At 38.7% G+C, this 17,623-nt stretch overlaps 1 protein-coding gene across 1 annotated transcript in view; it reads left to right on the forward strand.

The window, feature by feature from the left end:
- The window catches only part of LOC308099849 (uncharacterized protein), a 266,481-nt gene that overhangs the window by 34,162 nt on the left and 214,696 nt on the right, over positions 1 to 17,623 (forward strand). The window contains exons 9-11 of the mRNA XM_080448669.1: positions 702 to 746; positions 13,899 to 13,943; positions 15,339 to 15,383. Coding sequence (XP_080304795.1) covers positions 702 to 746; positions 13,899 to 13,943; positions 15,339 to 15,383 — 135 coding nt within the window. The remainder of the gene's footprint in view (positions 1 to 701; positions 747 to 13,898; positions 13,944 to 15,338; positions 15,384 to 17,623) is intronic.

Below are 17,623 nucleotides of genomic sequence, written 5' to 3' on the forward strand. Positions count from 1 at the left end.
ACTGCACACGCATACACACTCAACATTCCATAACGGTGCAGTAGTGCTATGTGTCAAGTGTTGCCATTAATGCATTCAATCCGGGAAACGCATCTGTGTCATTTTTTAGATGTCTTTGGGCTATTCAAAAATAGCAGATCTACAAGCTCGTAGCGCGTAGCGGCACCGAGAATACATATTTTTTTTAAGCGAACATTTGTAACTCAAATATTTGCTTCTGGGGGGTCCCTGGAACAACATATTTTGAGATGGGGGTCCGTGGCCAAATGCATAATAATTTCGGGTGGTCCTTGACATGAAAAAGTTTTGAGAACCACCGATATAAAGTAGCAACATTTTAGTTGCTACTAAAATGTTGCTACTGTAGGATTTGGAGATTTAGGACTCCTAGGATTAGGAGGTTAGGATTTTGAAGACGTTTTTGTAGAATCGACCTCAGGTCTAAACGGGTTAACAGGATTCTCCTGGATGGAATGATCGGGTTAGATCACATGTAGGTTATTAAATCCTGTGGTAATAAAACACTGTAGTACCATGACTTACAGACAGGTAAACTGTTAAGTTATGGCACTGGAGGATTCGTATTCTTACGCGACCATTGAGCAAGAACAAGCGATCCAACATTTAGATATAATTCATATTTTCTCTTTGTAAAAATAATTATTGAAATCCCATTTTAAATACTGTGTGGTTCTCTACAGGGAAACACTGGACAAGCAGGACTAGCGGGGACCGCAGGAGACAAGGTACAGCATATGAACAATATTTCTTCTTCAGTTATTACTATACTGTAGGTACTATTTTTCCAGGTGCAACAGATTTGCGATGCAAACTTATGCAGGTGTAATCTTTATATACGGCAAGTTTAGTGCTAACTGTGCTGCACTAAAAAATGGTCCCTGCCACCAATTTAAACAGTGAGAATGATGTAAAGAATCCTAATCTGTTAAGAAGAAAGACATTTATAGCAAAAGGCGGAGGGGTAGGAAAAAAAACACACGACTCGGAATATTGAGCATTCAAGCCATTATTAGTGTCCCTAGGCTGCGATGCAAAATAAATGTGGGAAATGAATAAGCAGCCGTCTCCCTGCTGTAAACAACCATTCTTATCTGCCCTTAACCCCTTCAATCCGAGAACGCATACTGTGTGTTTTTCTTTTTTTTTTAGCTATAACCCATTATTTTATACTTTGGGCTATTCATAAATAGCAGATATACAAGCTCGTAGCGCGGCACCGAGTGCCGCGCTACGAGCTTGTAGATCTGCTATTTATTTATTTTTAATCTATTTTTTTTTTTGCAAATCTTTGAATGTATATGTTTTTTAAAGCCAACATTTCTAACTCAAATCTTTGCTTCTGGGGGATTCTACAAATGTCTTCTAAATCCTAGCTTTTTTTGCTATAATATCAGTGTTTCTCAAACTTTTTCATGTCAAGGACCCCCAAAATGATATGTATTTGTCCGCGGACCCCCCCACATCTCAAAATATTTTGTTCCAGGGACCCCCAGAAGCAAAGATTTGAGTTAAAATGTATATGTATATTCAAAGATTTGCACACATTTTCACTTTAAAAATTTTTTTTTTCTTCAAAATGTTTTAAATTTTTATTTTTTTTATTTTAGCCAAATAAATCAAAAAATGTCACAGATGCGTTCCCGGCTTGAAGGGGTTAAGAACGAGAAGGAACAACTGCTGCACTGGAGTCTCTCTCAATGGGAAAATAGCACAAGGCTTCGGCTGCGCTCGGCTAATGTAATGTGTCGAAAAACACCTTTTTGCTGAGAGAAAAGATTAGGTACTCTCAGGCCGAATGTATTATTTACCGCAAAAAAAGCAGTTGTCAGAAGAAAAAAAGAGCACAAGTCAATCTCTTCAACTTGTTCATAGAGTTTTCTTCATTGGTAACATTTTGCTATAGTGTGGTCTTACAAGATAAGTGAATCGGGCCATAACCCTGTTTCTCCATCACTGGGAAAAAGTGCTTATGGTTCAAGAAGGGAATGAGCCTTCCTCCTCCTAGGACAGCTGAATGGACATGTTCAAGTAGATGTGAATGGTGGGTATAAAAGCAACCAATTACTGAACAGAATGGTGTGTAGTATATTGATCAGAGGGAAAACGGACGAGTCACAAACAAACACCTGTGTTTGTGGTCAACACAGTGAAAAAAATATGAATCTGAATATGAATGGTAATTATAATATATATATATTTTTACTGACCAAAACGATTACTCTAATTAAACCCTAATACTGTGTCGTAAAACGGTGGTAAATAGTGATTGTGAGCTTGTAGATCTGTTACAACAGTGGTTCTCAAAGTGGGGTCCGGGGACCCCCAGGGGTCCTTGGGGGGGGGGGGGGTTGCAGGGGGTCCCCAGCAAAATTAGTTAATAAAGCCTCACAATAATTTTAACCCCTTTATCCACATCTTATGCTTTGGCTATTCAAAAAATAGCAGATCTACCGGCTCATAGCGCGGCACCGAGTGTCGCACTATGAGCTTGTAGATCTGCTATTTTTGAAAAATCGTGAAAATGTGTGCAAATCTTTGAATATTACATTTTTAAAGCGAACATTTATAACTCAAATCTTTGCTTCTGGGGGTCCCTGGGAAAACATATTTTTGAGATTGGGGTCCAAATACATATCATTTTGGGGGTCCTTGACATGAAAAAGTTTGAGAACCACTGTGCTACAAGGCCTGCTACGGGGGGGGGGGCTAATTAAAATAGTTTTTTTCCCCTCCTCTTTCTTTTGATTACAATTGGTTATTTCTCACAATGAATTAAATGGATTCGTTTGATTAACCGTTGCACCCCTAGTATGCATGAACTCCAACCAGTCTATGCTAGGTAAATGAAGGTAAAACATGTGTGCTAGCCTACACAGCTATTTGCTACAGCTGAATATGCTCATACATTGAGGGGAGAGACCACGTTTGGCTATGAATTGAATTCCTGATGACGGAACAGGTGGCGGTATGCCTATTAAAACCAGATGGCTTTTGGGGTCAGTGGCCTAATTACCATGATGTGGTCTTGGGGATTACGGACGTTTTTCAGGGGCTACTGTTAGACTTTTGTTTTTAGGAAAACGGCTCCGGAATTCCTGGAAGGCACAACAGGCACTACATGGGCATTCAATCATTGTACCTATAGGACCAAGCACTGGGATATGGGACTTGGTGCTATTTCTGTAACTGTCCACATAATAAGTTTGTTAAAGTCAAATTGTGTTTGATGATATTTCCACCAGGGCCACAAACACCCTAATTCAAGACAACCAGACTGAACTAGCTTTCCTCGCTTTTCATTAACCCACTAAAGCCGGGAACGCGTCTGTGTCATTTTTTTAAATTTCTTTGGCTATTCAAAAATAGCAGATCTACAAGCTCGTAGCCACGAGCTTGTAGATCTGCTATTTTTGAAAAATCATGAAAATTGGTGCAAAACTTTGAATATATATTGTTTAAAGCAAAAAAAAATTAACTCAAATCTTGGCTTCTGGGGGGGGGTCCCTGGAACAACATATTTTGAGATGGCGGGGAGGGGGTGGGGGGGTCCGTGGCCAAATACATATCATTTTGGGGGGGGGGGGGGGTCCTTGACATGATAAACATAGAAACATACGTTTTTTCAGAAAACTGTTAGGATTTAGAAGACATTTGTAGAATCGCCATAAGCAAAGATTTGAGTTTAAAATGTTCGCTTTAAAAAATGTATTCAAAGATTTGCACACATTTTCACGATTTTTCAACCCCCAAAAAAATAGCAGATCTACGAGCTTGTATATCTGCTCTTTTTGAATAGCCCAAAGTATAAAATAATGGGTTATAGCTAAAAAATAATCTAAAATGACACAGTATGCGTTCCGGGTCTAAATGGGTTAATCCTATAAACAGCACCAGGCAAGTCTTAAAACTTTGCATTATTTATTTTTGGCTTCAGACGTTTTGAGCATTTTATGATAAGGTTAACTGTGCCTGGCGCCTCCTGCTTGGCATTTTATAGCTGCGGTTTCAGGCTGCAACCGGGAGGAAGACAAATATCTCCCCATCAGCAATTAGGTCAGTGAGGTCAATGGTGCCTTTTCTTCACTGTACATTATTTCCTGCTGATAGGAAGGTGTGATATGCAAATCGGTCTAATTAACTATGATGGACATGTGGTAGCTATAAATAACAATAGAATATTTGATAACTTAACCCTTTAAGACCTGAGGCGATTCTTTAAAAAAAATCTAAATCCTAACAGTTTTTGGAAAAAAATCTAAAAATTTTTTTTTCACGATTTTTCAAAAATAGCAGATCTACAAGTTCATAGCGCGGCACTCGGTGCCGCGCTATGAGCTTGTATATCTGCTATTTTTGAATAGCCAAAGGCATCTAAAGTGACACAGAAGCGTTCCAGGTATCAATGGGTTAAGGTGTCTGATTGACTAATCAATCAATCAATCAAGATGATGTAAATAAACAAATTAATTGGAAAATGAACTCTCATGTTAAACCACTTTCTCTTATGCAGTATTTATGAAACCAAACCACAATTCACTGGAAATCGATGACGCATCATTTGCCTAGAACATAGGCGGCATATTGCATCTTTCATAGTGGTGCAAACACTATATGCTTCAAGTTTATGCAAATAATATTTGCATAAACTTGAAGCTCCAATTATTTTAACATAAAAAACTTTTCCTTATAAAACCAAACCCTCCTTAGTGCATAAAAACATACAGTATACAGGGTATACGATGGCAGAGTGGCCAGTACCACATAGGGCTTTGATGCCTGACAGTGTGTCCAGGGTTTGATTCCTAAGCCCGGCCGTGGATTTGCTGTGTCACTCTCCGACTCTTACCCTGTTTCCTGTCTCTCTCTCGACTGTCCTTTCAAAATAAAGGTGAAAAACCTACAGTACTTATTGTAGCATATACTGTAGTATGCATGTATTCTTTGGCGTACGTATCACAATATATCACAATGCGTCATAATGCTATATGTTGTGAGCAAAATAAAAAGAAGAAATATGGATAACAGGGTTAATGTAGTTGTCTGATTAGTGGTTTAAAGTTACGTTGAGGTTATGGCAGAATACAGCATGTGAGGGAATAGTTAGGAATAAGGAGTACAGTGATCTGTACACCTTATGAATGACACCATATTACATTAATCACATACTGTAGTCAATCTATTTAAATTGATCTGTAATGATTTTTGGCACTTAGCAATAGGGAACTCTCGAGCTATAATGTGTATGTGTGTGTGTGTGTGTGTGTGTGTGTGTGCGTGTGTGTGTGTGTGTGTGTGTGTGTGTGTGTGTGTGTGTGTGTGTGTGTGTGTGTGTGTGTGCGTGTGCGCGTGTGCTCGTAATGGAGAGGTGATTAAGGACTTGCTACTCATTGACATAAGTGTAATCAGAGATACACTTGCAGTAGGTGTGACAGCGTTGGACTCATAGGAAATATCCCCCTGGTCAGCCGGGGCGCCTGATGGAGGGGAAAGGAACTGGTTGGAATAACGTGTTCCTTCCACGCGCTACCGTCCTACCGGGGACACTCCCCCCTGTCAGGTGATAAGAAGCGGCTTGCTACTGTAGCTCCTCGTGCATCGAAGGAGGCATGAGCTCAGTTCTGGGCTCTCCCTAGGCTGGCAGAGGGAGAGTAGCGCCCAGGATTACATAGGCAATTGGCACTGGGTGAAAAAATGGGTTACAAAATCGTGGTATTTGAAAGGCAGCAGGAAACAGAAAGGTCTTTAGTTGTGAGTTGTAAGTTTGTAATTTGGCTATTTTCACTATTCTTGAAAAAAAGTTGAAAATCTTTTAAATTTTTCCACCTATGCCCAATATAGGGATGCCATGTGAGAGTGGTTAAGTCTGTCTGTGGGTTTTTATGAATATTTAACCAATGAAAAGAGCTAAATAATATCTGCACTGGACCACTGGAACATGAGGCTCTTTTACTTCTTTCCATTTCCTCACAAGTAACAGATTTTGGACATATACAAGGTTTCTGCATGACGGCGATGAAATGGGCGAGACAATCCTGTGCAAAAATGACCTGAAGCCTCAGCACACTAAACAAACATCCCTTGCATCTTCTGCAAACATCATCACCTGTGTACAGCGGAAGCATACAGTCAACATAAAAGATAAATAAATAGAATGGGCAGCTGTGCTGCTGTGTTAACTTTACAATTGAGGATGTTTTGAACTAGGTCTCTATAGCGTGAGAGACGAGGCCATGGCTTTAGTTTTCTACTCTATTATTTGAGCAGTCTGGGTTTGCTGTGAGTCACCGCCTCATCCCACTTACACCTGGAATCTAATTTCAGGTCTTCAACAAATCAATAACTTGACACATTTTATTTACTTACTGGACAACAGAATTCATATCAAATCCTATTATGGTGCTGAACGCCGAATCAATGAAGTTGAGGGTAAAACATGATCTAGGCCTACAGGCTTGGGTGAGAAAAAAAATGTTTCACAGTTCGAGAGAGGTGTGTTGAAATTGTATACCCCAAAAAAATCTAATTATGTGGATCTCGGGATCCACATAGGAACAACATGGCTCCAATGCGGACCTCAGACCCCCAAAATGATATGTATTTGGCCGCGGACCCCCATCTCAAAATATTTTGTTCCAGGGACCCCCAGAAGCAAAGATTTGAGTTAAAAATGTTTGCTTTAAAAATATATATATCCAAAGATTTGCAATATGGATACAGGGGTTAAAATGATTGTGACGCTTTATTCATTTTGCTGGGGACCCGCTGCTACCCCCCCAAGGACCCCTGGGGGTCCCCGGACCCCACTTTGAGAACCAGTGGTCTATTGTACCAGTGGTGTGATGTATTACTCCAGATTTGCACAAGAATTCGATCACAGCCCCATTGTCTTCCATTATAATTAAGATGAAAGTTAAATACTTGAAAAAGTATTGAACATACCATTAAATAGACAGACACACACACACACAGACCCTCTCACAGAGGGCTAGCATCTTGCAGAACGCTGCGAAAAATGCACACGTAGATTTAAATCACAGTTGTGATCCTGCAACATGCTTAACCTTACATTTGCATCTAACCTTTTTCGAATCCATAATGCAGATGTTAGGAATAAAGCGTACGCAGTTCAAAGGAAGCGCGCCAGGCGTTAATCTGATCGTCGCAACCACTGCCAAGATCTATTTTACGCAAACATAGAACAGAACACACTGTTGAGACTAGGTGGATTATTATGAAAGGCGAATTCTTATGATGATATCCAGATGGATTTTTGTATCCACCTTTTTATCCATTAACTTCACGGGCAATGGTGGAAAAAGTACTTAAGTAAATGTATCAATAAAGTACCAAAAGTAAAAGTACTAAAATGTTTGAAAATAGCAAATCTAGAAGCTCACAACGCGTCGCGATGCGACGCGTTGTGAGCTTGTAGATCGGGTATTTTCAAATAGCCTAGGTATAAAATAGGGCTAAAGTGGTTAATGTATGTTTTATAATGTAATAATTTATATCTGCAAAGTAACTAGTAAAAGTAACTAAAGTTTTCAAATAATTGTCGTGGAGTAAAAGTACAATATTTGCCTCTTGAGATGTAGTGGAGTAGAAGTAAAAGTACTCACAATTGGAAATACTCCAGTAAAGTAAAAGTACCTCAAAATTGTACTTGAGTAAATGTACTTAGTTACTTTGCATCACTGTTCACGGGGGTATCATACCTTCTAATGCAAAGTCGTGGGATGTGCGGTGTGGTTCAACATCCAAAAATACCACAGTTTAGTTTTGGGTGATATTTGCAGTGCATATCTTTCATTCATTGTATTTAAAACGTTCATGAAAGTTTGATGACTGGTTTAAACAGAATGATGACCTACATTCTCCAGAGCAAACAGTCTTGTGTTTGGAGACATTTCCTTTTGACAGTAAAAATGGTAATGACCATTAACTGAAACGTTTTCTTGTGCCGTTTGTGTGTTCACATCACCACGACTATTATTAAAGCACTGGAAGATTTAGCTGAGGAATAGCAATTGATTCTTGGGCAATCTGTACAATATTTTTTAAACAGATGTCATGCTCAGATACAATACATGCATAGCAATTTGTTTTCCTCTCGTTCAGCCTGACTTCGTTCTGTGAGAACGTGTCTGGTACATCAAGGTAATGCTGCGCAATTCACAATTCACATGGATAGCTGAATTCCCAAGAGGTTTCCAAACGACTCTCGACTAATACAGCACTCATCTACTGCATACTTAACCCATTAAGACCTGAGGCGATTCTTTAAAAAAATCTAAATCCTAACAGTTTTTCGAAAAAAATATAAAAAATATTTTTTCACAATTTTTCAAAAATAGCAGATCTACAAGCTCGTAGCGCGGCACTCGGTGCCGCGCTATGAGCTTGTATATCTGCTATTTTTGAATAGCCAAAGAAATATAAAGTGACACAGATGCGTTCCAGGTATTAATGGGTTAAGTCATTACTTCAAATGAAGGTTACATAATCCAAGAAATTACCATTAACCACTTGAGCCCTATATTGACCGGGGTTTTGCCCAGGGGCTCTATCCTAGGTCCCCTCATTTCTTCCCTCTACACCAAATCTCTTCACCAAAAATAGCCAATCTCAGAGGTGTAAAGTAACTGAGTACATTTACTCAAGCACTGTGTTCAAGTACAATTTTGAGGTATTTGCCCACTACATATCAGAAGCAAATATTGTACTTTTACTCCACTACAATTCTTTGAAAACGCTAGTTACTAGTTACTTTTTAGACTTTGATTATTATCGCAAAACACACCAACCACTTCAGCCCTATATACATTTTGGCCATTTGAAAATAGCATATCTACAAGCTCACAATGCGCAATTTTCAAACGTTTTTTTTAATACATGTTGAACTTGTGAAATGGGACATTATGCACAACGAGTACTTTTACTTTTGTACTGTAAGTATATTTTGATACCAATACTTTTGTACTTTATCTCAAGTAAACTTTGAATTCCGGACTTTCACTTGTAACGGAATATTTCTACATTGCAGTATTGATACTTGTACTTAAGTACAACATGTGAGTACTTTTTCCACCACTGGCCAGTCTACAGTACAAGCTCACAGCTTGTAGCTGGAGCTTGTAGATCCGCTATTTATGCCAAATGTTTGCCTGATATGACTTTGCCCGACAAGGGACGCTATAGGTTTCAACTGGTTAATAAGACAATCTCATAAAACTTTGAGTTACTGACAGTTTCAGTCTGCAGAACCTTATTCTGTTAAAAAGTTTAGAAAATGGTCGGCGAAACACTGGCTAACCTTTCTGTATTAATTACAATTTAATTTGACTTTGTCAAGATTAACCAAAGGCATCTCTACAGTTTAGAGCATTTAACCCATTAGAACCGGGAAAGCAACTGTGTCAGGGGTTCTTGGGGGTTACCAGGGGGTCCCTAGCAAAAGTAGTTGATATAGAGTCACAATTAATTTGAACCACTTTAATCATATTTTATACTTTATTCATTTATACTTTATTTATACTTTATTCAAAAATAGCTCATATTATAGCTCATATAAAATAGCTCATAGCGCGACACTTCGTGCCGCGCTATGAGCTTATAGATCTGCTATTTTTGAAAAAAAATAAGGGAAAATGTGTGCAAATCTTTAAATATATTATATATATATAAAAAGCACTATTTTACACTTTGGCTATTCAAAAATAGCAGATATACAAGCTTGTAGCGCGGCACTGAGTGCCGCGCTACGAGCTTGTATATCTGCTATTTTTGAAAAATCGTATTTTTTTTTGCAAATCTTTGAATATATTTGTTTTAAAGTGAACATTTTTAACTCAAATCTTTGCTTCTGGGGGGTCCCTGGAACAAAATATTTTGAGATGGGGGTCCGCAGCCAAATACGTGTCATTTTTGAGGTCCTTGACATGAAAAGGTTTGAGAACCACTGACATAGCAACATACGTTTTTTTTTCTTCTTTTTTTTTTTACTGTTAGGAATTAGAAGACATTTTGTAGAACGGGCCTATCGGGTCTTAATGGGTTAAAGGCGTGTGCGATGATAACTGAAGGCCAGGCCGCCATGACCTACATGAAAAGCCTTTTTGGGGAAAGGTCCACGAGGGATTACAATGGCTGTGTTACTCCATCATACAGTACACACACTATCCCAGCCATTACAGTGGAAGTTGGACACAGGATTCTAATTCACTGCAAAGGGATTAAAAACTGCTATGATTAATCCAGGGGGTCCCTCAGGAAATTAAACAGATAAGTAGTGGGTTATAAGAATGCAGCTTACTTGAAAGGAAATCCATTTTGTACAGCCTCACACATAAAGCCCTGGTATTACTAGATTTACAGCTCCTGCTGCATTCACGTGAAACACAGGCATGATGATGGTGAAATTAAAATTGTTTCTTCTTACAATACACTAGGTTTGTGTGTGTGTGTGTGTGTGTGTGTGTGTGTGTGTGTGTGTGTGTGTGTGTGTGTGTGTGTGTGTGTGTGTGTGTGTGTGTGTGTGTGTGTGTGTGTGTGTGTGTGTGTGTGTGTGTGTGTGTGCATCTATTACAAATGTCTTCTGCCCTCATGGCTTGTGTTTTCAATTAACCCGTTAAGACCGGGAACGCATCGGTGTGTCATTTTTAGATTTCTTTGGCAAAACTGGCAGATCTACAAGCTTTGAGCTTGTATTTCTGCTATTTAAAAAAAAAAAAATCGTGGAAGATTTGTGCAAATCTTTGAATATCTATAGATGTTTTAAAGCGAACACTTTTTACTCCGATCTGTGCTTCTGGGGGGTCCCTGGAACAACATATTTTGAGATGGGGGTCCGCGGCCAAATACATATCATTTTGGGGGTCCTTGACATGGAAAAGTTGGAGCACCACTGATATAGCAAAACACTGTTTCGGATTTAGAAAACGTTTAGATATGCATTTGGCCGTGCACCCCCATCTCAAAATGTTTTGTTCCAGGGACCCCCCAGAAGCAAAGATTTGAGTTACAAATGTTCGCTTTAAAATATATATATATTCAAAGATTTGCGCACATTTTCAAGATTCTTCAAAAATACAAGCTCATAGCGCGGCACTCGGTGCCGCGCTATGAGCTTGCATATCTGCTATTTTTGAATAGCCAAATAAATCAAAAAATGACACAGATGCGTTCCCGGTCTTAAAGGGTTAATTGTCTTTAATTCAATTTGCGAAAGGTTTCCAAAGCACACACACCCAAAACTATAAAATCCCAGGTGCTGGACAGAAGACCACATTTAAAATAGAAACATAGAGTTTACTCACTAGATCATGCTCCAAGGTGTATTATTTAATTACTTAGGTTGTTTTTTGTAATTCAATTACCGCCAAGGTACATTGGTGGTTACCTTGGTACACTAAGGGAGAATGATATAGTTTGCAGACTGAATATTTCTATTATTAATTCAATTTGTCACTTATTGTATCCCCCAAAATGAAAAATTCCCCGATTTTTTGTCGAGACAGTTTATTATCACACTGACACTGAGTTTGTCTTAGCTGTCAAAACTTTCCATTGTTCACATTACATTTACCGGAGGTAAATTGTGATTGCCTTCTCGGAAAAAGGGGTTTTGTGTAGAGGGCTGAATAGGAATTTCAAATGGAGGCCAGGCTGAATTTATGACGGCGCTATAAAATATACATTCCCATATGCACTATAGTGCTTTGTGTGAGGGTTTTTTATCTTTCTCTCTATGAATGACAGCAGCGGTGAATGCATAGCAGTGCAGGCCTTGAACAAATAGGATCGATGCATTGTAATTGGGGGACACATGGACGGCTGTATGTCTTATCTCATGTTCATTATCCAGCACCTGCATGGGAGAACAATTACCCACCTCCCTTTGAAGAATAATGTGTATCTTATGAAGATCAAATGTTGAGGCAATCTTAACCCATTAAGACCTGAAGCCGATTCTACAAATGTCTTCTAAATCCCAACAGTATTCTGAAAAAAACATATGTTTCTATATCAGTGGTTCTCAAACTTTTTTATGTCAAGGACCCCAAAATGTATATGTATTTGGCCGCGGACCCCCATCTCAAAATATGTTGTTCCAGGGACCCCCAGAAGCAAAGATTTGCGTTACAAATGTTCGCTTTAAATATATATATATTCAAAGATTTGCACACATTTTCTCGATTTTTCAAAAATAGCAGATCTACAAGCTCGTAGCGCGGCACTCGGTGCCGCGCTATGAGCTTGTAGATCTGCTATTTTTGAATAGCCAAAGTGTAAAATAATGTTTTTTAGCTCAAATAAAAAAATTACACAGATGCGTTCCTGGTCTTAATGGGTTAAATGGATGACTAGACACATTGTCCAGACTCGTTTAATGCAAAGTTCATGTCTCTGCGTGGTCTTAAATGTGGAACGATTTGACTTTTCCATGGAGAGAAACAAGCCAACGTTAGATTGAGCTCTTATGAATAGGACTTTGTATTGAAAGAGACAATGAACGCGACCGTGAATAAGCAACGGGTTTAATCAGTCCGTTCGCTTTCGGTAAGGTCTGTGCAAGCTTAAAGGAGTAGTTCACCCAAAACGTGACTTATTTTCTATCGATTACGCACCCCATGAAGACTTGAATTAATGGAGATTTTTTTTGTTTTTGTCGCATTCCTGAGCCAATAATTGATGACCGGCGGAGACTCAAAGGAGACGCTTTGAGTCTCCTACCGGAGAGACCGACGGTCCTCAAATTATTGGGTTAGGAATGCGACAAAAAGAACTAAATATCCACAAATTCAATGCTTCATGGGGTGTGTAATTGATAGAAAATTTGTATTTTTTGGGGTGAACTACTCCTTTAACGTGTGGCAAAAACCATGCCATCTGCATTTTCTTGTCTTTCATTGTCTTGTCTTGTCTTGTCTTGTCTTGTCTTGTCTTGTCTTGTCTTGTCCTTTCCTTTCCTGTCCTCTCCTGTCCTTTCCTTTCCCTTCTGTTCCATTCGTTTCCATTCATTCCATTCCATTTCCTGTCCTTTTCTGTCTGGTCTTGTCCTTTCAAAGCCAAAACATTTCATGCATCAGCATTGATCAAACAAAGTAGTTTACTGTGCATGTTTTATGCGTAGCCCTTTCCTCCTCTTGAAGGGAAACGTTATCCCATTGTGCAGCTGTTGTGTCACCGTGTCAGACAGAACCGCAGAACAGCTGTAGCAGCAAGATGGCTGTTCATCTGAAAACCCGTCAGAAAGCCACTGACTAATGCGTCAAACCAGAGACCTTTCACTAACTGTTCTCTGCATGCTTTCCTTCAGTGGTGGAAAAAGTACTTACATTCTTTACTTAAGTAAAAGTATCAATACTGCAATGTAGAAATACTCTGCGACAAGTAAAAGTCCAGAATAAAAAATGTACTTGAGTGAAAGTACAAAAGTATTGGTATCAAAATGTACTTAAAGTACCAAAAGTAGAAAGTACTCAGTATGCAGAATGTCCCTTTTCAAGTTTTCAAAATGTATTAAAAAATCTTTTGAAAATAGCAGATCTACAAGCTCACAATGCGTCGCATTCACGACGCATTGTGAGCTTGTAGATCGGCAATTTTCAAACGGACGAAATTGATATAGGGCTGAAGTGGTTAATGTATGTTTTTTTAATAATAATCAAAATCTACAAAGTAACTACAATATTTGCCTCTGAGATGTAGTGGAGTAGAAGTAAAAGTGCTGAACATTGGAAATACTCCAGTAAAGTACCTCAAAATTGTACTTAAGTACTGTACTTGAGTAAATATACTTAGTTACTTTACACCGCTGACTAATGCGTCAAACGAGAGACCTTTCACTAACTGTTCCCTGATCGTTTCCTTCACAGGGAGACATAGGGCAGGACAGGTCTTCAGCAATCACTTGGCAGAAGGTAGGTGCCCCCCCATTCATGTTCAAATCAGACATATATTGCTGAATAATAACGACAATAATGGAGGTCTTTGAAAAGAACAGAGTGCCTAATCAGGAAGTCAAGCTGCCACCGCTTTGGTGACAGAAATGACAACCCTTAATGGTGGCCACTTAACCCATTGAATCCGGGGGAACGCATGTCTGTCATTTTAGATTTCTTTTGGGCTATTCAAAAATAGCACATATATACAAGCTCATAGCGCGGCTAAAAAAAATCGTGAAAATGTGTGCAAATCTTTGAATATGTATTTTTTTTAAAGCGAACATTTTGTAAAAATATTTTTCTTCCAGGGACCTCCCCAGAAGCAAAGATTTGAGTTACAAATGTTCGCTTTAAAATATATATATATACTCAAAGATTTGCACAACTTTTCACAATTTTTCAAAAATAGCCAAAGAAATGTAAAATGACAGAGATGTGTTCCCGTGTTGAATGGGTTAAGACCCCTTGAAAGCATAGGCACACACGCACGCACGCACGCACGCACGCACGCACGCACGCGCGCGCACGCACACACACACACACACACACACACACACACACACACACACACACACACACACACACACACACACACACACAGCTGTAGATACAGATCTTAACACCCCAGATGACAGGAGGCCAGTGTTTCTGTTCTGTTCTGTTCAAATGAGGATTAAAAGCAACACATGTTAACCAGAACAGAAACTTCTGCACAAAGTGATTGATGGCAATTCACTGGCAATTCTTTATTTATTTGTTGCTTTAGCATGTGGTGATAATCATATTCATGGAGTATATATCCACATTATGTTAAGCTCACATTGTAGAGACATACTGTAATGGCTGATGGAATGTCATACAATTAAACCATTATCATCCAAGGCATATCATTATAGGCGGAAAAGATTCTTGACAATAGCCGATCTTCAAGCTCACAGCGAGTCGCGATGTGACGCGTTGTGAGCTTGTAGATCAGCCATTTTCACTCGTTTTGAAATAGTTTTTTAAAGTGTAAACTTGGGCTTAAGTGGTTAATGTAATAATGCACGATGGTGCAGTTCATTCTGCTTTATCTTTTAGAATAGCAGACAGCTTAAATGCTACTATTGAAGATCTTTGAAGATTCTTTTGAAAATGTCAAAAGATTGTTTTTGGAACATTTTTGAAAAATCTCTCTTATAATGACCGGCAATTCCCCAAAACTGGGACGCCAAGTTGAAAATAATAACAGTTCTATAGACCTCTTCTTGGAGACGACCCCAAAAGAAAATACTGGAGCTCTTTATTCATGTCACTACTTTAATAAGTTTGTGTTTACTAATAAGAGTGGCCAGATTACGCCAATAATTCTATAATTCTATGTTTCTGTAGGGGGAACAAGGTTTTGCTGGCAAGGAGGGCACTTCTGGAGAAAAGGTAACAGTGACATGGTCTGGTAGTTGTCCTAGTCATATTTTATTTTCTTATGAATGGTTCCAATGCATTATTCAGGCTCTTTTGACAGTGGAATACTGTAGCAAGCACAGCCATCTCCCTACACCTGTCCAGTGGTGGAGGAAGTACTCCTATTGTTTTTTTCTATAGACCGCCGAAGTCTGACGTCATTTACACATCCTTTGTTTGTCTACCTGGTTCGCAGTTTTCCACCCCCGTTCTGAATCCCATAGACGTATTTAATATCGCGTCAAATAAGAACTGTGTTCCAAAAATAAACAAATGACCACGGCGGGTTGACTCTTATGGATATGAAGCATCAACTGACGGTGAGAAAACGCTAATGTTACTTCCGCCAAATTAGTTACATTTTCGCCAGAAACAGACTGTATCAAATATAAGTGACTGACTATCATAAACTATACAGAACCTCCTCCCTGACAATAACGCCGACACGCAGTGTTTATTTTTGGACCACAATTCTTATATGAGACGATTCTAAGATGACCCAATGTTATTCTCCATAGAGAAATTACTTCCGCAAACCTGGGGATGAACGAGTGACGTCAGGACTTCGGTGCTCTATTATCATGGGGTGTGGGGGCGAATTAATTATTCCACAATGTAGAAATAGTCTGTTACAAGTAAAACATTTACTTAAGTATAAGTATTTTAGTACTTTTTGAAGATGTTTCAAAATGTTCGAAATATTTGTGAAAATAGCAGATACACAAACTCACAAAGCATCACAATGCGACACGTTGTGAGCTTGTAGATCGGCTACTTTTGATTAGCTGAAGTATAGAATAGGGGTTTTGTATTAACAATAAAAAATCTAGCAGTCGTAACCAGTAACTATAACGTTTTCAAATAAATGTAGTGGAGTAAAAAGTATAGGCAACATTTGCCACTGAGATGTAGTGGAGTAAAAGTGTAAAAGCATCATCAAAAATTGTCACGCTCAAAGTAAAAGTATACCTCGAAATTGTACTTACAGTAAGTACAGTACTTAGTTACTTTCCACCACACTGCACCTGTCAATATCATTGACTCCCCCTTGCCACCCTATAATATGGTAGGTTGCTCGAGCTTTATTGGCCTGCTGAGGTCATGAAACCGTATAGGCTAACTGCAACACTCTAATAACCGCCAGCCAACAAGTTCCAAGATACCTCACGCGTTTCTGGCACCGGGGTGTGGAAAGTAGAGGGTGGGTATAGCTTATTGAGGAATCGGTGATCAGTGAGATATCTGTGGAAATTATAAGCCTTTAAGAACTTATTCCCTGACTGCGTACATAATCAGTGGTCGAAGAAGTACTCAGGTTGTCTTTACTTATCGTTTTTGTCGGGCAGAAACCTCCCATGTCCATATTTTTTGGTAAAATTAGTGCCCTACTTGATCATACTACAGCGTCACACAAAAGGATCAAAAGTAGCTGGTATACAAGCTTGAAACGCGTTTTGAGCTTGTAGATCTGCTACTTCTGCCATTTTTGAATTTGTATCCTGAAAAGTAACCAAAGTACCAATACCACAATGTTAGACATTTTCCTCTTACAAGTAAAAGTCCTGTATTCAAAACTTTACTTCAGTAAAAGTACAAAAAGTATTGGCAGTAAAATACTGAAGTGCTGTTTTTTGGGGAAAATATTTTGAAATGTGTGAAATGTTTTTTGAACAAGGTACAAAGTAGGTAGGTACTTTATTCATCCCCGAACGGAAATTAAGGTGTTAAAGCAGCTCTCATAGAGACATCAATAAAAACACATTATAATAAAAAAAATACATCTAAAATAGGCATCTAAGCATGGTCAAGCTCACAGTGCCTCACACTGCGACACGTTGTGAGCTTGTAGATCAGCTATTTTCAAATAGCTGAAGTGTAGGATAGGCGTTTTGTATTAATAATAAGAAATGACCAGTAAAATATAAAATAAATAACCAGTAACTTAAGTTTCCAAATAATTGTAGTGGAGTAAAAGGTATAAAGTATCATATAAAAAAATGAAAATACTGAAGTCAGCTTAAAGTACCTCATAAGTACAGTACTTGAGTAAATGTACTTTATTGTACATTTTACTTTAAGTGTTACTTTCCACCACTGGAAGTGGAAAGTAGAAGGTGGGTAGCTTATGAAGAATCAGTGATCAATGAGATATTTGTGGAAATAAGCCTTTAAGAAGGCATTCCCTGACTGCGTATAATCTTTTTTTTTTGCAT

Source organism: Gymnoscopelus braueri (genome assembly GCF_963280865.1).
Source record: "Gymnoscopelus braueri genome assembly, chromosome: 14".
In the NCBI taxonomy this organism is placed as follows: domain Eukaryota; kingdom Metazoa; phylum Chordata; class Actinopteri; order Myctophiformes; family Myctophidae; genus Gymnoscopelus; species Gymnoscopelus braueri.